At 44.8% G+C, this 20310-nt stretch overlaps 2 protein-coding genes across 4 annotated transcripts in view; one reads left to right on the forward strand and one right to left on the reverse strand.

Moving 5' to 3' along the window:
- LOC131112521 (probable E3 ubiquitin-protein ligase HERC1) overlaps positions 1–15958 on the reverse strand; it is a 36274-nt gene extending 20316 nt beyond the window's left edge. For both annotated transcript variants that reach the window (XM_058064184.1, XM_058064183.1), the window contains exons 1-33: positions 15462–15958; positions 11567–12572; positions 11280–11375; positions 11025–11207; positions 10472–10684; positions 10292–10390; positions 10118–10214; positions 9696–9839; positions 9498–9625; positions 9162–9306; positions 8920–9091; positions 8614–8748; positions 8163–8328; positions 7943–8068; positions 7246–7470; positions 7000–7152; positions 6242–6374; positions 5899–6102; positions 5298–5510; positions 5043–5216; positions 4839–4953; positions 4572–4689; positions 3769–3961; positions 3160–3463; positions 2854–2881; positions 2729–2774; positions 2370–2599; positions 2090–2287; positions 1821–1941; positions 1484–1724; positions 1258–1412; positions 235–390; positions 34–131 (exon numbers count right to left, since the gene is read on the reverse strand). In XM_058064184.1, the coding sequence (XP_057920167.1) occupies positions 34–131; positions 235–390; positions 1258–1412; positions 1484–1724; positions 1821–1941; positions 2090–2287; positions 2370–2599; positions 2729–2774; positions 2854–2881; positions 3160–3463; positions 3769–3961; positions 4572–4689; positions 4839–4953; positions 5043–5216; positions 5298–5510; positions 5899–6102; positions 6242–6374; positions 7000–7152; positions 7246–7470; positions 7943–8068; positions 8163–8328; positions 8614–8748; positions 8920–9091; positions 9162–9306; positions 9498–9625; positions 9696–9839; positions 10118–10214; positions 10292–10390; positions 10472–10684; positions 11025–11207; positions 11280–11375; positions 11567–12541 (5784 nt within the window). In that variant the 5' untranslated portion in view covers positions 12542–12572; positions 15462–15958. The remainder of the gene's footprint in view (positions 1–33; positions 132–234; positions 391–1257; positions 1413–1483; positions 1725–1820; positions 1942–2089; positions 2288–2369; positions 2600–2728; positions 2775–2853; positions 2882–3159; positions 3464–3768; positions 3962–4571; positions 4690–4838; positions 4954–5042; positions 5217–5297; positions 5511–5898; positions 6103–6241; positions 6375–6999; positions 7153–7245; positions 7471–7942; positions 8069–8162; positions 8329–8613; positions 8749–8919; positions 9092–9161; positions 9307–9497; positions 9626–9695; positions 9840–10117; positions 10215–10291; positions 10391–10471; positions 10685–11024; positions 11208–11279; positions 11376–11566; positions 12573–15461) is intronic.
- Positions 15959–17051: 1093 nt separating this feature from the next.
- On the forward strand, positions 17052–20310 carry esm1 (endothelial cell-specific molecule 1). 2 transcript variants are annotated; one of them, XM_058063954.1, is made up of 4 exons: positions 17052–17273; positions 18034–18373; positions 19651–19794; positions 19902–20310. In XM_058063954.1, the coding sequence occupies exons 1-4, from the start codon at positions 17256–17258 to the stop codon at positions 19988–19990; spliced, it is 591 nt and encodes a 196-aa protein (XP_057919937.1). In that variant the 5' UTR covers positions 17052–17255; the 3' UTR covers positions 19991–20310. The 2 variants fall into 2 exon arrangements, with proteins under 2 accessions (XP_057919937.1, XP_057919930.1); XM_058063947.1 differs by lacking the exon at positions 17052–17273 and having other exon boundaries at positions 17391–18373.

Raw genomic sequence — 20310 nt, forward strand, 5'->3', positions numbered from 1 at the left:
AAAGTTATACTACCGTTTGTACTCATGTCCTACCTTTTGAATATTTTCAGGCTCAGAACAAGCAGGTAACAGTCGTTCCAAAACATGGAAGGCCAAAAGCTTGGTGCGAAGGTTGTGGTAGCATGGTGATCCTGGAGAGGGAAATGCAAAATTAGAATTTAAACATCAAACAGCAACATATTGATGACTTTTAAGCCTCTAATTTTATTCTTTTAAGTTACGGTCATTAATTACCTAAGGCGCACTTGTAGGAAATAATGGCCATGAGTGGGTCCACCCATTTCAGGAAAGTGGAGAGTGTTTTCATCACTCTTAATGACAGCACCCGCCTCAGAAAGACCAGAAAGTCTGCCAGCTGACATTCAAGTACTCTGCTACTGCTTTCCAATCCTGGAAGAGCACCAAAAAGTGTGAATATGAAAATGCTGCACAAAGAGAGCACTTTAAAATACACAACCTCTTCCAGCAATATACGTATGTATTAAGGATCGGCCGATAAATCGGGCCGATATTTGCGCTTTTTCCTTGTATCGGTATCGGCCGCTATGTGCCGATACGCGCCGATACACACACACACACAGACAGAAGGAATTGGAGCAGCCGTGTCAGCTTATGAGAGGTCTTTAGCGTGCTCAACACAAACTTTAATGATGAGAGAAATGTTTTATATATCGCACTAAATTGTGTCAGTGTGATGTGTTTGTGTGTGTGGAGGCGGGAGGGGGGGCTGCGCATCACATCGATGCTAGATAAATTTTAACTACGAAAGAAATGTTTTGCACATGGTTGAATATTTATTCCTTTTAAAGTTGATAATGCCGTTTAAATGTGTGTTTAAGAAAGCTGAATCCTACTGTGTTCAGTGTCTACATTTCAATAAATATTTGTTTAAACATGAGACCTGGAATATTTGTTATCATGGTCATTTTTTCATGTAAATTGAGGGATCAAAAGCAGTATCGGCCACAAATATCGGCCCAAGCAAAATCGGCCAAAATCGGTCAATCCCTAGTCGTCACTCATTTATCATGGTTAACAAGATCTATCAAAAATGATCCCTATTATAAAGAATCATTCAAATAATGCTATGTTTTGAGGTATTACTTTAACAGTGTTTATTATTGTCTTTGTAGGTTGCAGATGTGTACTCGTGCACTGCATGCAAATGCATGGTTGGAGATGACCGCAATGTCAGATGAGCCAACAACAAGGTCAATGCAAATGAAAAATAATGGAACAAAAAATTATGGTGAATACCGTTGAAGCTTCTGCTGCCCTCCACCGTCCTCTCAGCTGCCCCTCTCTCTGCCGCTTGCTGCTGCTGGAAAAGGTGCAAGATATTCTGAAGCTGCTCACACATCACTTCCATGAGCGCGTGGGAGACCTCCAGAGGAAGCAGCTCCTCGCAGGAGCTGAAAGCACACAACAATTTGTCACTCAAGTGTTGGCATCTCGCGATGGGCGGCCTGTGAAAACGAGCGACCTCGAAGCCACGGTCATTATCTGCAGCAGGCGTGTACACGCCAGCTTGACGGCCCCGCTCAGCACCATGCATCCAGATGTGGAGACGGCGAACCAGCCCTGGTTCATCAGGACGCAGCTGTTGTCGGTCAGCGTGGAGAGGAGGTCCAGGATGCCGCACCGGATGACCAGCACCAGGTCCATAGGTTGGTAGCAGAAATTCAGTGCAAACATGGTGGACAGGAGAAGGTGCTGGCATGAACCTACGACAACAGGAGCACATTAGCAGAAATAATAGACAAATAGTCAAATTGATAGCGGGGAAAAAGTGAATGATCCAGAATTAGCTAGCTGAAAACCTGGGTTCTTCCTTTCCAACTGGACCCTCTGTCTGAGGACGTGAACCACCTGCTGGTAGAAAGCGTGCGCTGCAGACTGTAACTCTCTTTGCTTGGCTAAAGAAGCTGAATGTGTGCCAGCCTGGATGGAGATCAAAACACGAAACACCCGTGAAAAAAACATCAATCAATACCGATTCAAAACGGTCTCTCTTTCCATCAGGATTGTATCAAATATCCAATACCATTACAAAAACAGCATGGCGATAGTGTGATGATAACATGGATACCGTGTAATGCTGCATCTCGTAATGAGCTCCCGTGGAGGAGCTGATGATTTGAGTCCCCAAAGCGAAGCATCCCGACAGGAACTGGAGCTGCACAGATTGCAACAATGCAGGAAGTTGAGGAGAAACGCTGATTCCACAGCTCTTGTCTTCCATCTTGGACAGGAAGGATGACATCTGATGAAAGGCCTCCAGGCGCATCTGACCAAAACAGACAACACATCCGCTCACTCAATGGCAAGAAATAACTCTCCCAATGCATTTAATAAACGCTATCGTGTACCTCTGCTCTGTGATGCTGCTGCAGGATGGCAAAAGCGATAGCCTCGGGTTCGGCCTCGCCACAATTCTGGGTCGGCGACTGCAACATGCTACCGCACACAAAGTGGAGAGCCTGGTTCAGGATCAGCTGGGTGTGGCTTCCAAATTGGGCCGTGGGGGCGGTAGGACTGATGCACTGACGGAGGCGATCCCAAGCATCTTTCATGATGTCCAAAGAGCACAGAGGTAAGGCTGGAAGACAAAGCACTTGTTTCTTTGGTTTTCTTCACTTAGAAATGAGAAAACGCGACCAAAATGTCTTCTTTCATCCCAATAGTAACTCATATCAACCTCATTGGTGGCGATAGCAATCATACCTACCCATTTTATTCTTGTACGATCCCGAGGAGGTCTTTGATTGGTCAGACTGAATGAAACATATATTGGATATATTAGCATAAGAGGAGTGAATCAGCACTTTATATATACACGTCAAGAAAACTTACATGCTTTCTGCCACCAAAAGACTCGCTCCTAGAAAAGACCAGATTCAAATAATTAGATTTTATTGTGATTGTGATGTAGGATTTTTTTTATCATCGCTGCAAGATGTAGTTGTATTTAAAGTGGACAGAATACAACCTCATCTACCTCTGCATGCACTTAAAAAATGTTGATGGAAAATTGGAGCGGTTGCCACACACTGATTTCCTTTCGTCACCCAAAGGCATGTTCATGTGGCGTTTGATTGCTTTTCTTCAGGTTTGCTTCAAGTCTAAAGCATCAATAAAATCCACTTGACCAGACTTTACCTGGAGCCAGAGTTCGCCGCCTGATTCTCCTCCCTCTCGCTGGGCTCCACCCACGCAGGCCGGACTCCCAAAAGCAGGAAGAGGGCGCGGGAAACAAGCAAACAACACATGCTGGGGAAAGGCAAGCTTTCCACTTCCGCCTCTCGTTGGCTGTCCCACTGCTGCTGAGCGTCGAGCTCCACACGTGGGCTTCCTGGGCTCTCGGCTGTGCCAGGCAGGGCGGAGGTGCCGAAGGACTCGTAGACGGTGACGTTCTGCTGGACCTGCATCGCCTCACGAGTCGCCATGAAGGACTCGAGAACTTCTGCAGGGGGAGGAATGTTGCGATGATGCAAAAGACAAATGAAAAAGGTTGCCAGGGGATATGAAAATCCCTTTAATAGGCCCCAATATTGTAACAGCTGAGGGTGGCCGCCCTGGATTTGGGCCCCACCAAAAAAATAAAAGACTACTGTTCTACTTAATCCCTGAAAATCATGATCATCTTCCTCCTGCTAATGGTTCCCCTGTAGGAGGCTGTTGGGTGGGTACCCAGGGAGCATCTCAAGCTAAAAGAGTAGAAGTGGAATACGCATTGGGGGCGATTTGGGGTACGGTTATGTCTCTAACCTGTAAGGTCCATGCGAGTGCTGCCAAATGTGTCTTCCACTGATTCGTCTTGGTCTTGGTTGTGGTTTGCATGAACGGGTGGGGGCACCTGCACCTCCCGGCTGCATTGACCAACGGATTGTCGCTCGTTGTCCTTCGCCGCTGGAGCGCCAGGCTCTTCTCCTCTCCTGTCTGCATCTGGACTCTGAGCGGTCTGAAAGCATTCGGGTGTTAAAGGTTGTTCAAAATCAAAATACGCTGAAGTGTATTTACGTATTGACTCGAATATAAGACAACCCCTCAGTTTCAAGACAAAATCAATGACAAAATGTTGATATGTGGGAATGACAGGAAGAAAATGACTACGCCTGCCGGGTCATTTTATGGGCAGGCTAGGGATTTCATTATACAAGCAAACCCAAGCAAAAGTCCCCAAGCCAGTCAGAGCTTTTCTTCCTGTCAGTCCACTGTCATTGGGGACTTTTGCTTGGGTTTGCTTGTATAATGAAATCCCTAGCCTGCCGGGTCATATTATGGGCAGGCTAGGGATTTCATTATACAAGCAAACCCAAGCAAAGGTCTCCAAGCCAGTCAGAGCTTTTCTTCCTGTCAGTCCCCTGTCATTGGGGACTTTTGCTTGGGTTTGTTTGTATAATGAAATCTGTAGCCTGCCGGGTCATTTTATGGGCAGGCTAGGGATTTCATTTAATTATACAAGCAAACCCAAGCAAAATTCCCCAAGCCAGTCAGAGCTTTTCTTCCAGCCATTCCCACATAACAAATTCTTTTCTAAGGAAACTAATACTGTCGTTGAGTCGTGGTACCTGCTTGGGAGCAGCAAGCACTTGAGAGGTCCTCGGAGAGTTTTTGTAGGCCAAGAGAGACATTCTGACTTTATAGACAGTTTCAAACACGTCCGACAGCATCTCACCGTGTTCATATCTGTCTCAGGTAGAGAGAGAACACGGTAGATCATGAGCAATGAAATAAACATATCAATATAAACTGATCAGACAAAACATTAGGTACACCTCCACAATCTAATAGCATCACACATTCTCCTAACGACCATGGATAAGTGTATCACCGACCCGTCCTGCCAACAGGCTTTATCCTGCATCCCGGAGTGCTTCAGAAGTGCTGCCAAGCTGCATCGACAAACCGCCTCCAGCAAAGAGTCGCCCGAAGAGCCTCCATTCTCCCACTCTGCTTCCAGAGCAACACAATTACGGCTTAATTGCCACAAGATCTTATCACGGAGCATCTTACAGATGTCTGAAGACAAAACGACATGCCTCTGCTGAGCGCATACTCCTCCATCTTTTGCAGCAGGCAGCCGGCAGCTCCTCTGGAATATCCCAGTGCCACCTCCAGTAAGGTCAGTGTCTCATGGTTGAGGCTCAGCTCTGCCAACCTTGAATCGCTGCCGCCCCGTAGCACCACCTCAGTGAGCCACGCCATGCTAGAGTCTGGAGAACAAACACCATACGCACTGTGAAGCACAGTGACGGCAGCATCATGTTTTGAAGTATTTGAAGTATTTGTCCTACCCAGCTCTTCGTAGTCCATTTCCAGGCCATTCCGTAGGAGCACATTTGATAACCAGAACTCTGAAGTTCTCTCCTGAGGTGAAGGCGGCAGGCCTTGCATCATCCCGCCGAGGCAGCGGCCTACTGCCAACGCCACAGAGCGCTCCAAGTCCAACAGCCAGAGCCACATGCACTCTTCCTCCGCCTCCTCATTCTCGTGATGCTCACTTTTATCTAGGAGGTAAATCTACTGTAGGTAACATTGCCGCATATTTCCTCAAAGATGGCCTCAGGTCTAATAATGGACACAATACTACAACTAATGTGCGTTGAAAAAAAACACCTTAACTTGAAAGCAAGAAAAACTGGAGATAATTACCTCTAATATTACCATCTAATTCAAAATTCATAGTAAACTTGATAAAACTATCAGAATCGAGAATCATTAGGAACCGGAATGGAAACAAAGAATCAGAATTGGAACCGGAATGGTTTAAATTCAACGTGGCCCAACCCCAGTATACCCATTGTATTAAACAAGTAACAAATAATGTGATTGTGAGATGCTGCAACTTTCGAATCAAACCAAGGATAAATGGTTGCTGGGGCGAACTCCACATACCTGAACACCGTTTCTGAGCCTCCATCCCGAGCTCATGCTCCTCCAGCAGACCCGTCTCTGGAAGCAACCTGTTGAAATCATCCAGGTCCTCCAACAAGTCCAGCAAGGGGTCCAGGAGGGGTTGAACCGAGTTCAGGGGCAGCAGTAGCAAGGAGTACATGACCTGACAGAGAAGGCTGCCTGCCATGGAGTTGTACAACACCGCTGGACAAGACGGAAGGGGGAAAGAGATACGGGTAAGTGACTTAAACCTTAAATGTCACCAGCAAAATCAGTGATTTGAAGAGTGGAGTTAATGCCTAAACATTCAGTCCACACGCCAGGTATCAGCCCTTGTTCTTACTGTGCAGCTTCTTCATCATCTGATTGTCCGTGAAACTCTCCCTCAGCAGCTTGGTGGATCTCCTGAGCGTCTCTGCGGCGCAGGAAAGCATCAAGTGAAGGTGTTCACGCAGCAGTTTGACACTGTTGTCGTCCTACACAGGAGTGAGAGGAGCAGGCATGACAAAGGTGTAATCTACCAAGTTAACCGGTTGTCGTGGCGTCGACTAGATGAGAATGATCAATGGATTTTTTTGTGGAATTGATCAATCTGAGGTTTAACCAGGACGCCGTGTGGTCAATTTGTGTGGTTTTCACTACTGGGAAGAAACAAGCAGAGAGCACAAGTAGTTGAGCTGAGAGAAGTTGAAACAGGAAGTGAACATAAAGAGTGTTTGCAGTGAGACCAGTGTGAACTATAATAAAAATATTGTACGACCTCATCAAAATAAAACACAGCCAGGCTGGTGGTAAATGGATGAGTGAGGTTCCCATGGATGGTGAGGTTATCACAGGAGAGTAAAAAGGGTGGCTCAGGCATTTGAATGTGAGGGCACTTAGTGGACAATGTAATGTAAAGTGCAACATAAATAAAATGTATTATTATTTTTTTTTTTTTGAAATAAATAAATTTTAAATGCATTTTAGCTGTTAACCATTTTTTATGAATTTTTGGAATGTTGATGAACATTTTTTAAAAATTGTTTTTAAAACAAAACAATTTGTTGTGTAATTTCCCAGTGCATATCATCAATATAGAGGTGCGTCTATTGTATGTACCTCTAGGCTGGAGTGGATGTAACAATGGGCGAGCATGTGTTTGTGAAGTCCGGACAGAAGCTGGTGGAAGTGCGAAGGAGGCTCCGACTCTCGTTGACTATCACTCGATAGCAGTTTATCGCTGTTTTTCTCCAATTCTCCAAACGCACGCTCCTTTGAAAAAACAAAAACATTGCAAGCAAGTTATCTTGTCATCTGTATGTCATGTATCTTTATCTGTATGTGGGGAAAGTTGCGTGCTCATACCGTGTAAAAGCCAATGCTGAGCAGAAGTGTTCTGAGTAGCACCTCTGCTAAGTGAAATGGATCATAAGCTTCAGAAGAGGAGGAAGAGGAGGGCGGTCGAGCAGACGGGGCAGGCGTCAGAGGTGGTCCCAGGGTCACCACTTCCCCGAAATTGCTGTAACCCAGCAGGGACGCAATGTGACTCTGGTCCTGAAGGCTGCTGAGGACCATGTCTAACTGCAGACGCTTTGAATCAGACACACACACATACATAATAGGAGGGCGTTATTGAGACTGAGAACATTTATGCAGAAAAGAAAAGCTTTTCACATAACAGTGAGTCAGCCATTTGCACGCCTCGCAACGCTGAACTGGTGATGGAATCGTGGGAACACATTATGAGTCCTGTCCATCAATTCAATATTCAATACCGGCCAACACAAATACATCATTTGCATAAAAGCACAGTAACAGTCCTAATTCTGGAGACACTGGTGCATCCTAATGGATGAGAAACTTTTCACTAGTACTGTATGACCATGGAGTATTTAAATTAGAAGTTACAAGCACTAGTATGCAGGCAGACATGAAACTGGCACCTAGTGTTAAAGAGGTGTGTGGCGGAAAGGTACTGCTGTTACTTTAAGACAACGCATGATGCTGCATGCCTCGCTGAATCCTATTTGTCCATGCACTGTACCTTTAAAAAATCACTTACTTGCCCTTTGGAAAGCACATTTAGACTCTGTGGGCCCTGAGGTAGGAGAGAAAGGAGCAGCTCTGTTCGTTCCCTTAGAGGAGGCAGCAGCAAAGAGGCGCCGATAGACAGCGTGTTCATGACAGCCTTCGGATGGACAGAATCAGAATCAGGAGAGCCAACAAAGGACACAACTTAATATGTCCTACATAAGTTACATTATAACTGCACTCTTATGTACCTGTTGTATGGAGTCTGGCATATTCGTGTCTATGAGTCTGAAGAGCAGGTTCCTGAGGGGCCTGCCCTGGGACCCCAAAACCATGGCACCGGTTCCCCCGGCATGAGCCAGCGACAAGTGAACAGACAGCAGCTTCATGCACAGCAGAATAAACTGATGGTGCTCCCTGGGAGAAGATGAGTAAAGATAGTGAGGAGTGTCATGTGACCAGAGTATGCAAGGACGGCAATTGGTTCCTTGATCGACAATGGGGTACATTAAATCTGTATGTTCTGAGCTCCTGTTTCTATGCCAGTGTCAGGTTGAGCCAAAAAATAATAATAAAAATTGCGAGTTGCCAGAACATGGATGTTGCTCAACTTCATACAGCTGATGTTCTTCATTACTCAATTTTAGGCCATTTTCTCCAAAAAAGGATCAATAGTTAAATATCCCTGGAAATAATGCATACCGCTTGGATAAGAATGGCGCTGGCGGGGTGTCGTCCCCAATTCCGTCGCAGTAACTTTCAAGGAAGCTGCGCAGGTAGGTGAACGTACTCTCCTCGAGGTCCACACAGAAAGGCCTGTGCCACGCCACCAGCTGACTGACAAAGACACACAATCACTTACATAAGAATTCTACGCAGTAGATCATACACTCAATTTATTGTCCACACCTCTAAATCAATTAATAATGACCCAAGTATAAGATGCAAATATCATGTTATATTTAGGGTCAATGCATGATTATATAAATTAAATAAGTCTTTCTTTACCGATCTGTCGGAACTGCAGTCCAAGCCAAACTGTGAGAGGTTCCGGCCGTAATCTGCTGGATGGACACCCCCTCAAGACCCAGCACTTTCTTAGGTTTGGTGACGGGTGTGGAGGTGTGGCCTTGCCCACACTGGCCCATGGTGTTGTTCCCCCATGCGTACACTTCATTCTCTGTGGAAATAGGAGCGCATCGCATTGGACAAAGTGGTAATTATTTGTCCTTTTGATATTTGTATCGTACCGTGTGATAGGGCCAAACAGTGGCTGTCGCCACATGAGATGTCAATGACCTTGGTGATACTCAGGTCCTCGATGAACCTGGGCCTCAGCGAGGTGATCTCGGACGAGCCAGATCCTAAACATGAGCCACAGCCCCAAGCAAACACCTGGAAGAATGAACAGAATGATCAGAGTGATCTAGTCACTGATTAGTCTGCAAAGAGCAAGTATTTTTACTTTACTGTAGTTTTATTTTATATTGGTTAATGCTTGGATGACAGTTAGAGATGTTATTTTTCGCCATTACAGTCTGCTTGCATTGAGGCCATGTGAGGGCAGTGCCCCACCAAATTCTCACCTGTCCTGCAGAGGTGAGGGCCAGAGAGGACTGGCTTCCAGCACATACTTTCCTAATGATGAACCCATGCAGGCCCTCGATCACCTTTGGACGATACACCCGGTTTGTGTCTCCATGACCGAGTTTACCTATAAGGTAAGAATCGCAACCAAACAGCGACATTATAGCAAACAGCACTGACCGGATTTAACAACGTACCATTGTCTCCTCCACCAAAGGACCAAGCGGTGCGTCCATCCTGCGCCACGGCGATGGTATGCGAACTGCCGCACGCCACCTGCCCAACACCACTGATGTCCTTCACCAGCGTCGGCGTGTTTCGGCTCTGGCTGTCACTGTGGCCTAACAATGAAGAAGTGGAAAACGATCATCTTTCCATGGCGAAATGTTGCCTTTCAATGGAAAAATAGCTTTTCATTGCTAAATCATTGTGTTTTCATGGCAAATATTGTGTTTTTATGGCAAAATCTGCAAAATTTCTAGGGCAAATATATTGTTTTCATGGAAAATATATAGATTTCACTGCAAAATACAGTGTTTTAATGGTGAAAATATAGAATTTGGAGATTGGTGCCAACATGCTACAGGAGCAACAAAAACAAGACAAATAGGAAGCGCACCAAGTCTGCCAAAGTCCCCCTCGCCCCACGTGTAAAGCTCGCCGTCATTGGTCACGGCTGCGCTGTGCCTGTAGCCAGCAGACACACACACCACAACCTGGAAGAGAGGCGGAAATATTGTCTTTCAACTCAAATGAATCCATCTGTTTATCTTTTCTCTAGCATTTTCTTCACCTTGCCTATCAGCGGCCCTTGGATTATTTTGGGGTATTTCTGTGTAGCACTGTTACCATGGCCCAGTTTGCCATATTCTCCATCCCCCCAGCTGAACACCTAAAACCAATATTTGGAAAATCTTATGGTGACTATTTTGTTGTAGAAGTACAATCCACATCATTCCATTCATCTTCCTACCTCTCCTTCCATGGTGATGGCCAAGGTGTGACCATCTGAGCCCTTGGAGGAAGACACCTTCTTCATGTTCCTGTGTGGCTCTAGCACCAGTTTCTTGGGCATGGACTGGTTGTTGGAGTCCCCCAGACCCAAACGACCATAGCTTCCTTTACCGCATGCCTTCACAGCGCCATCTGCGGACACGGAGAAGGTACAGTACTGGCCGGCCTCGATCTGAAAGGAAGACAGAGAGAACATGAAAGTGTTACCTCAAATCTAATTGAATAAATAACTGTACTGTGTCATTTAATGCCACTATATTTCATGGTGGACGACATTTCCACAACACCGACTACAAAGCAATAGAAGCTGATGTTTACAGTTGTGTTCAAAGAGTCATTGTAAAATTAGCACATTTTGATTCAGTCCTGTACAAGAATAAGTTGACCTCATACAACCACCTACAGGACTGTAGGGGAATAGCATCAACATGTCATGTTACAATGTTGACTGTTCGGCTTTGGTAGACTAATGTTTACTTTCAAACAAATCAACAAAACAATCTTTCACATACCATTTGGGCATCACTGAAGCCCTGCGTGGGTTTAGGCAGCAGGATTTTCTCCAGCGTTCCCTCCGCCAGCTGATGACTGCTGTTGCTCCCCCACACGTACACCACCACGGCGTCGCCCTCGTTGCCTGGAGCAACCGAATCCGCGCTGCAGGAGCACAGGCAGTATGACGCCAGGTTACAGATCTGCAAAAAGCGGATGAGAGAGTGAGCTCCTGGGAGCTTTTTACTTTTGACAAGGTCCTTGTATTCCCTTACCTCCTCAAAGAGACAGAGAGCAGCCTGGGAGAGTCTGCAAAGTCCGTCTGTGTCCTTTTGGAGCACCGGGGTGTGGACGGTCTCACCGCGAAAACCCTGGGGGAAACATTTGACATGTGGGTGTGCTTTACCCTAAATGTCATGTCATTTAGCACAATACAAAAATCATTATTTTAGACTATTAGAAACTACAGTTGTACACCACCACCAGTGTCTTATATTAATCATCCTAAAATAAATCAATGAAAAGTAATAATTGAGTAAAGCCATTTCCAATGAAAGCCTACCGAAAACTGCCTCATTTGGAGAAGAGTGTGATGTATGACATCAAATCCTACACCAGCTGCCTGCTGGGAGCTCAGTGAGGGGGAGGAGGAAGATGGCGCGGAGGTGCGAGAGGACATGGAAGCCGCCAAAGCCACCTCCACCCACTCCAAGAGAAACCTCAGCGATCCTCTTTGCATGGCCAGGCCGAGCAGCAGCTCCAGCGCTAACCTCCTTCCCGTCAAGTCGGCGCCGCCGGTGCCGCTGCTTACCGACGTCTTCTTTAAAAAGTCGGCCACTTGGGCGAGGCAGTCCAGCCCGACTGATGGGATCTTGCTCTCGTTGGCCAAGGAGAGTGGCGGCAGGGATGCCAGCACGGAGGCGGCGGTGGCGAGGACGTCATTGCACAGCATCGACTCTGGTTGCACCGAGGCGGCGTACCTCCAGTTCTGCTGCAGTAGCGAGAAGAGCAGGCTCAAACCTGTCCTCACGCCCATTTCTATCAGAACATCCGTGCCCGTCTTGACCTTGGAGGCGCCCCCTGGCAGGCAGGGCTCTGAGGCCAGCTCGAGTTGCCCGCATTCCGTGCCATTGTCTGCGGCCTGCGCAGGAATCTGCGTGCGGAAATTGTCATGGTACTTCGTGTCAAGTGCATAGTAGATCCTCTGGAGCACCACCAGCCTGTGGTGGAGGCCCTGCGTGTAGCAGGTCTGAGTCAGCATGCGGCGAGCAAGCCATCGCTGGCTGTGGAGCAGCGATGAAAGATACTCCTCCTTCTCCGCGGCGGCGCATGACTCGCACTCAAAGTCGGGCAGGCGAGGGCCGATGAGTTCTTGGACTGGCTGAGCCACACTCACTACTTCCTTGTTGTGGAGGAGTTTCTTGTAAAGGACGGCGGCTCCGTGCCTGGTGGCCGTCTGGACGCTGTCCTCAGCCGCCCAGGAGCTGTTGAGGTGCTCCTCCCACTTCAGCAACACATGGGTCTGACAGGGCATCATATCTGAGCATTATCTTCACTCTGATTAGCACCTGAAAGACGAAGCGGAAGGCATTCATTATTAGCGTATTTACCCAAGCATAATGTGAACTTGGCTGCACGGCGGTCGAGTGGTTAGCGCGCAGACCTCACAGCTAGGAGACCCGAGTTAAATCCCACCCTGGGACATCTCTGTGTGGAGTTTGCATGTTCTCTCTCCGGTTTCCTCCCACATTCCGAAAACATGCTAGGTTAATTAATGACTCTAAATTGTCCATAGGTATGAATGTGAGTGTGAATGGTTGTTTGTCTATATGTGCCCTGTGATTGGCTGGCCACCAGTCCAGGGTGTACCCCACCTCTCGCCTGAAGACAGCTGAGATAGGCTCCAGCACCCCCTGCAACCCTTGTGAGGATAAGCGGTAGAAAATGAATGAATAAACCTAAAAGGTAGACCTAAGAAATATACAAACATGTACCAATACAGGTTATAAATGTGCTTATAAAGTATTTACAGTAAATTAATACAAATTAAACAAAAACCAAAAGTAGAAGTACCTGAAGCTCTAAACTGCTTCACAAAGTGTAAAAAAAATGTTGGCTGGCGACCCCGCCTCAAGCCCAAAGACAGCTGTGATAGGCTCCAGCACCCCCGCGACCCTCATGAGGATAAGCGGTAGAAAATGAATGAATGAATAATGTGAACTTCAATAAAAGTTATTTTTTTTAAACATATTTCTTCATCACTTGTTTGATGACTCTTCCGCATTGATCAGCATTATCTTATGCAAAGGTCTTCAAAATAAAAGCGTAGCATAGCCTGAGACTAGACTTGAGCGTCAAGTGGAAGACTCACTTTAAACATGATTTAGTGTCTGAGAAGCTAACCCCCAGGTTCTCTCTGTTCCAGGTTAGATACAATACACTTCCACAGCTCACAGGGGGGCCATTCGCAATACAAGTCTTGTGTCACCGCGCCATGGCCTCGGGCTCTAGCACAAGCCAGGATGATGGAGGCTCCGGCCAAGAATGTGCACAGGCCTCAGCCGCGGAAGCTCATGTTGTTTGCCTCTTGCTAGGGCTATACGGTTTCCAGTCTGGACCAAAAATAACAACAAGCTGTGATAGGGTCAAGTCAGCTGGCAGCAAAACATAACTGGCTACTAACTACCTGGACTTGAACTCGGGCTACATTTACAACCTTATTAAAATGCACTACATCTCTGACTGACTTTGAACAACAAAACATGCTCATCGATTGACTTGACTCTATCTGCAATACCAGCTTGCATATGCTAACAATAGTGGTTTAAAAGAACAGATTTCACACAAAAATAGTCCCTCGTTTATCTCACTTAATCGGATCCAGACCAGACTGTGATAAGTGAACTTCCACGAAGTAGAATTCTTTATTTATGAACAAATAATTTCATAGTTAGAGCATAGAAAACCTGTTTACGGGTTTCTAAATAATAACACCTCTAGAAGTCACCTGTACTTTCATATTACCCAATATAGTAGAACTCATAACAATAAATAAGACTCATGCTCGTGTGTGTTGCTGTAATAGGCCATATATCCTTTTCTACAGCTTATCCTCACAAGGGTCGCAGGGGTGCTGGAGCCTATCCCAGCTGTCTTCGGGCGAGAGGCGGGGTACACCCTGGACTGTTCGCCAGCCAATCACAGGGCACATATAGACAAACAACCATTCACACTCACATTCATAGACAATTTGGTCACCAAGTCACCAATTAACCTAGCATGTTTTTCTCCCCGGAGAAAACCCATGCATGCACGAGGAGAACATGCAAACTCCACGCAGACATGGCCGAGGGTGGGATTGAACTCTGGTCTCCTAGCTGTGAGGTCTGCGTGCTAACCATTCGACCGCCATGCAGCCCAACCATGAAACAGCATGATTTAACTCATAATATATTAATTGAAAAACCACATTATCTTCCCCATCTAAACCTATTTGTTTTGCTTTTCATGTTTTCTTACTCAGTCACATGCTTATGTTGTACTCCCAGGTGCCTACCACTGAAGACTTAACATTCATGGTGTGCATCTTTACACGGTAACATTCACGCTCATGCTCTCCCTTGTAGTGTTTAGGGATGGCCTACTACAGCAGTGGGAAGTGTTCGGGAACACTATTGGCCTACTCCAATAGTGGGGTGGGAAGCAGGGAACTGTCGGGGACTTAAATATTAGTCCAGACCTGCCAACATATGTATATGAATTTGTTGTACTCAGCATGCAATTTGACTCTCTTTATACACTTGTTTGTTTGTTGCTTTTTCTCTGTACAATAACAATAAATAAATAGATTTTCTATAGATAAATAGAATTTCAGTGGTATTTCAAATTGGGGTGGAGGGGCGTGAAAACATTTGTGTCCTTCAGTGGGGACATGACAGAAAATAATTGACAACCACTGTACTACAGGGACCCCGCCTCTCGCCTGAAGACAGCTGGGATAGGCTCCAGCACCCGCCGCAACCCTCGTGAGGATAAGCGGTAGAAAATGAATAAATGATGGAATTAATGTACTACAGGGACATTCCCCAACTAGTGTCAAACCTAAGCACCAGCATATTTCTTGCAAATGCAGCTGGGATAGGCTCCAGCATACACCACGACTCAAGGAGAATAAGCGGTATAGAAAATGGATGGATGGATGGCACATGTGACGCTCCACAATTAGAGGAGGTTCTTGCTGGGACAAGGGCGGGTGATGGAGGTACTCTGTTGCCAAGACAACCCCAATAAAAATGGAGCTGCATGGAAGTAATTAAAAGCAGTGGGTCGGTCATTGGCATGATATAAGAGTGATATGCAGCACCAAGCATCCATGCTAATGACATTAGCCGACGTCGTGATCCGGTTCATTAGCAATACCCCACACGTTGGTACACGGTGACGATGCAGATACTCACCACGGCGACACAATGGGTAATTGCGTACCCACGGTCCGGTCACTCCCGCCGGCCCCTCGGCTAACCTCGCTCCGCTTGTAGTGTCCAGTCAGTGGCCGTGTCGGTGAGCTAGCGGGGCAGGGCTGGCTGCCTGCACTGCGGCGCCTCTTCGGCTTCAGGCGAGCCCCCCTTCTTGTCGGCTCAATCGTGGCTGTGTGACAGCTGGCTGCCAAACAAGCCCCGCTGCTCGGTGACGTCCTGTCACCGTATGACGATTTCTGGAATCACGCCGACAGCTGACATGTATGTTGGGGCATATTTGTTGTTAGCTTCAAGTAGCTGACATGTTTGCTAGCGCCGGTGTGTACCTGTCCCCGTTACAGTGAGGTCTCACTCAGACGAAAATATCATGCCCCGGCTTCTCCTCCCTGCTCATCCTCTTCTTCTGCTGTTTATCCGATGAAGTCAGTCGGCGTTGGAGGACGACCTTACCGCCATCTTGTGTCGGACTCCTCCTCCTCCCAATCACCATCATCATCAATAAGCCTCGTCATCATCATTCTGTTGCTTGGTGCTGTATGTCAAATTGAAGTTTAAAAAACCCTATAGCTCTAATGATATTGTGAAATTGCTCATAATGTTGTGGTAATATGTATTTATATATATATATACTGTAGAGCAATATGCAAATCAGATCACGTTGAACTGTAATTCCCAGTGGCATGCTGACTTGCTGGGGTTCAATCACAATTCAATTAAAATAACCCAAAAGGTCCCTTCTTCGTCTCAATATTTACTACAAAGGTTGAAAGTAGTGGGAAGACACAATCATGAAGTGATGACAATGGATTGAAGCAATTAGTATGCAAATTAGCATGCAGTACTTGGCTGCAAGCAGCAGAGGCGCTGTTGACGACTGATTTAATTGTATAGCAACAATATAAAATTCATCAAGCAAGGAAATATAATCGCAAAATGATGTAATAGACTTTATTGAATCGATAAAAGATTGTATTTATTTTCTTTTGTTCTGCACCACAGAGCCAGAGTCCCCCAACTGTGGGGGTGACCACAGGTCGCACTGTGGCTCCGCCACTGCGCCCAAGGACACAATAGGAGAGGAGTGAGAGGAGGGTGGAAGTGGGGTACGAACCACCAACCTTCTGGTTTGTGTGATTATACTCTGCTTTCGAGTTCCACTACGCGTTGGCATTTGTGATTCCCTCAATGAACTGCAGCATTAGTGTTGGCAGCACTGTCTTTATACTCTAACCCAGGGGTGCTCATTAAGTCAATCGCGATCTACCGGTCGATCGCGGAGGTGGTACTGGTCGATCGCTGGTCGATCGCGGCGTGACATTAAAAAAATATCATCCTCGCATCAATGCCGTCACTTGATTGATATACAGGGCAGCCATTCAGATGACAACTGAATGTTGCCCTTCGGGCGACCAATCAAATCAAACAACGTCTCTAAGTGCAGCAGAACTTACGATGTCAGCCTATCATCCATCCCCGTTACTTGATTGACATAGAGGACAACCAGTCAGATGACAACTGAATTTTGACCTTTAGGTCACCGCTCATGCGTAAACAACGATGCAAAGTGCTAAGCTAGTCGGTGAATTGCGTTAGATTTTAAGCCCTCGCTAAAGTTTATGGTCACTAAAATGAGTGAAGGAGCTGGACCAAGTAAAAAGGCAAAAACATATCACTTCCATACGGAATGGGAGGTGGACTTTTTTTCCACAATGTCTTTTTCGAAGTGCGTTTGCCTCATATGCCATTCTACCATCGCAGTACCAAAGAAGGGAAATGTGGAGTAATGTGGAGGTAATTACAAAAAATGTTAATTGTTAATTATGTTTTGCAATATTGGCTCATTTGGTTATGTAAGGTACATCAACATACATTGTACGTACAAATAATCCTCAATACATTTGAAAATAAATAGATGTTTTGCATTTTTGTAGTGGGTAGATCATTTTGACTCGGTCATTTTAAAAGTAGCTCGCATGCTGAAAATGTGTGAGCACCCCTGCTCTAACCTGTAAGTATCAGTACCACTAAATAATGGTCATGCATCTGAGGTTTATTGGAGACTTTAAATTGTGAGTGTGAATAGTGTCACCATAATGAGGTCATGTGATATAGAAAATAGATGGAATTCTTCCAAAATATTAAAAAAACAACAAAAAATCAAGAGTCTGTATTCAACATGAGCTACAGTCGAGCATAAGAAGAAATGTAAGGGAAAACACCACCCTCTAGTGGCTCACTATGGAATCGCTCCTGTTTAATTGTATACCAATGCATCCATGTCACACTTGATGACGTGTTTGCGGCGCCGGTCCAGGCCTCCCACAGAAAAGCACAGACAACCTGTGGCATGATGAGGTCACGGAGATTTCAGTTCCTGGATGGCGGCTCACAGCTAATCCCACTTCCACGCCGGATCTCTAAATAAAGGGACGACAACACCGGAATGAGGAAATGTGCAAAACAAAGTTGTTGAATGCTGTGAAAAGCCCTCGGGCTGATGAGGCTCACTTCCACTCGAGTCCCCCTCCTGAGGTGCTTCTTCTCGCCGCAGCCCCCCTCCATCTCTCTCCCACCTTTCCACGCCATGTCTCTCCTGCTGCTCGCGGTGCTGTCCTCGCTCCTGGTCCACGGCGCCCAGTCGTGGGGCTCCAGCGTCAAGTACGCCGTCAACTGTCCGGACAGGTGCAACGTGGAGCTGTGCGGGCCCACGCACGGCTGCACGCGCACGGTGCTGGACGACTGCGGCTGTTGCCGGGTGTGCGCGGCCGGCCGAGGGGAGCACTGTTACCGCACCGTGTCCGGCATGCACGGCGTCAAGTGTGGACCGGGTCTCTTCTGTGAGTTCTACAAGGACGAGGACGACTATGGGGACGAATACGGCGTGTGCAGAGGTGCGTGTTTACTGCCTGTTTATGTGACACGTAGATGGTGCAGACAGCACTCGTGCACCAAACGCTGCAGGATAGCCATTTTTAAACCCCATTATTCAATGAATGACGTTAAAATAGGTCTAATCTTTCACTCGAATATAATATTTTAATATCAAGGTAATATGAATGTTTTTTGTTTGAATTTGTTTTGAAAATATTATAATAGAATATTTTAGATTAATATTATAACAGAATATTAATACAATACTAATTTTAGATTAATATTATAACAGAATATTAATATAAAATATTAAACATTTGTTTAGACAATATTATAACAGAATATTAATATAAAATATTAAACATTTGTTTTGAAAATATTATAACAGAATATTAATCTAAAATATTAAACATTTGTTTTGAAAATATTATAACAGAATATTTAGATTAATATTTAGATTATATTATATATATTATATTTTGATTATGTTATCCAAATATATTAATCTAAATATTAATATAATATTAATATTATAACAGAATATTTAGATTATATTATCCAAATATATTAAGCTAAATATTAATATATTTGGATAATATAATCTAAATATGAATCTAAATATTGTATAATATTTAGATTCATATTTAGATTATATTATAATATAGATAGAATATAATCTAAATATGAATCTAAATAATATTTAGATTCATATTTAGATTATATTATAATATAGATAGAATATAATATAATCTAAACATGAATCTAAATATTCTGTTATAATATTAATCTAAAATATTCTGTTATAATATTTTCAAAACAAATTCTAACATAAAATTACAAAACATTACCTTGATATTAAAATATTATCTAAATATGAGTTGTAGTTTACAGTTTTTGTTTCTTTAATTCATTTTTTATGTATTTTATTCATAATACTTAAGTCCAGATGATATTCGAAAGTTAATAAATATTTACAAAATATTTAATTTCCAAAAAAAATCAATCAAAAATGTAAGAATTTCTTCAAAATACATGCATAGTTTGTGTGTGTATATATAATATTTGATTCTTAAACAGGTGTCAATCAGGTATCAGTGTGTTTATTATTGTGGTTGTAATTTACAGGGGTGGCATCGTAGTGCAATATTGCAAACTGCAAACACAATAACATATTGTAAAAGAATACAAATATTGACTATAATTATCCTCGTAAAGTCAGAATGTGACTACAACCATGCGAATGTCCTTATTGAGCTGCAAACTGATCATTTGTGTTAAAAAAAAAATGTGCCCCCAGATTGCCACTACGGGACTTACGGTGTGGAGTGCCGCAAGACATGCAGCTGCAAAGGGGGCCTGTGCGACAGGGAGACGGGCGCTTGTCTCACCCTCCGATTCTTTGCCAAACTTGCCGGCAAGCTCAAAACGGAGCCTCAAGCAGGTAAAGAAGCACCGATACTTGTCATACATATCCTGTGTTTACTATGAATGGTTAGAACTTTGGACTTGGAAAAAAGGTAAATTCATGGAACGTCTACTCATTCCCAGAAGGAGATGTCGGCTCGGGAGAGGTTCAGGACTCGGATCAAGCGGCAGTGGATCAATCCAGCGCTCCTAAGTGGCTCAACCCTCGCTGACACAGTGCTTACACACAAGCTGGAATCCCTCATTCAGTCAGTGGCAATGTAGCATTAACTTATAAGTCAACTGAAAGGTCTATTTTATTATTATGTTCAAAGATGCATACTTTCTTTATTTATATGCCTTTTACTCATTTGCTGCTGTCTTATTCTCCAAATTGTTTGTTCTGGATTGGATAAAATGTTGACATTTTCTTAGTTACTGTGCCTTCAAAGGAAAATATCATGGCTTGTGTTGTACTGGGTATTAATTCTCTTTATTATATGGCATTTCTAGTGGAAACAGAAAACATGCAAATGTCCTACAAATAAACCAA

This window comes from Doryrhamphus excisus, chromosome 2 (genome assembly GCF_030265055.1).
Source record: "Doryrhamphus excisus isolate RoL2022-K1 chromosome 2, RoL_Dexc_1.0, whole genome shotgun sequence".
NCBI lineage: Eukaryota > Metazoa > Chordata > Actinopteri > Syngnathiformes > Syngnathidae > Doryrhamphus > Doryrhamphus excisus.

Excerpts from the sequence above, each read along its gene's own strand:
- esm1 (XM_058063947.1), top strand. The coding sequence starts at position 17,980 with ATGAGGCTCACTTCCACTCGAGTCCCCCTCCTGAGGTGCTTCTTCTCG. Across the intron at positions 18,374-19,650 it reads CGAATACGGCGTGTGCAGAG|ATTGCCACTACGGGACTTAC; the intron begins GTGCGTGTTTAC and ends ATGTGCCCCCAG. Across the intron at positions 19,795-19,901 it reads CAAAACGGAGCCTCAAGCAG|AAGGAGATGTCGGCTCGGGA; the intron begins GTAAAGAAGCAC and ends ACTCATTCCCAG.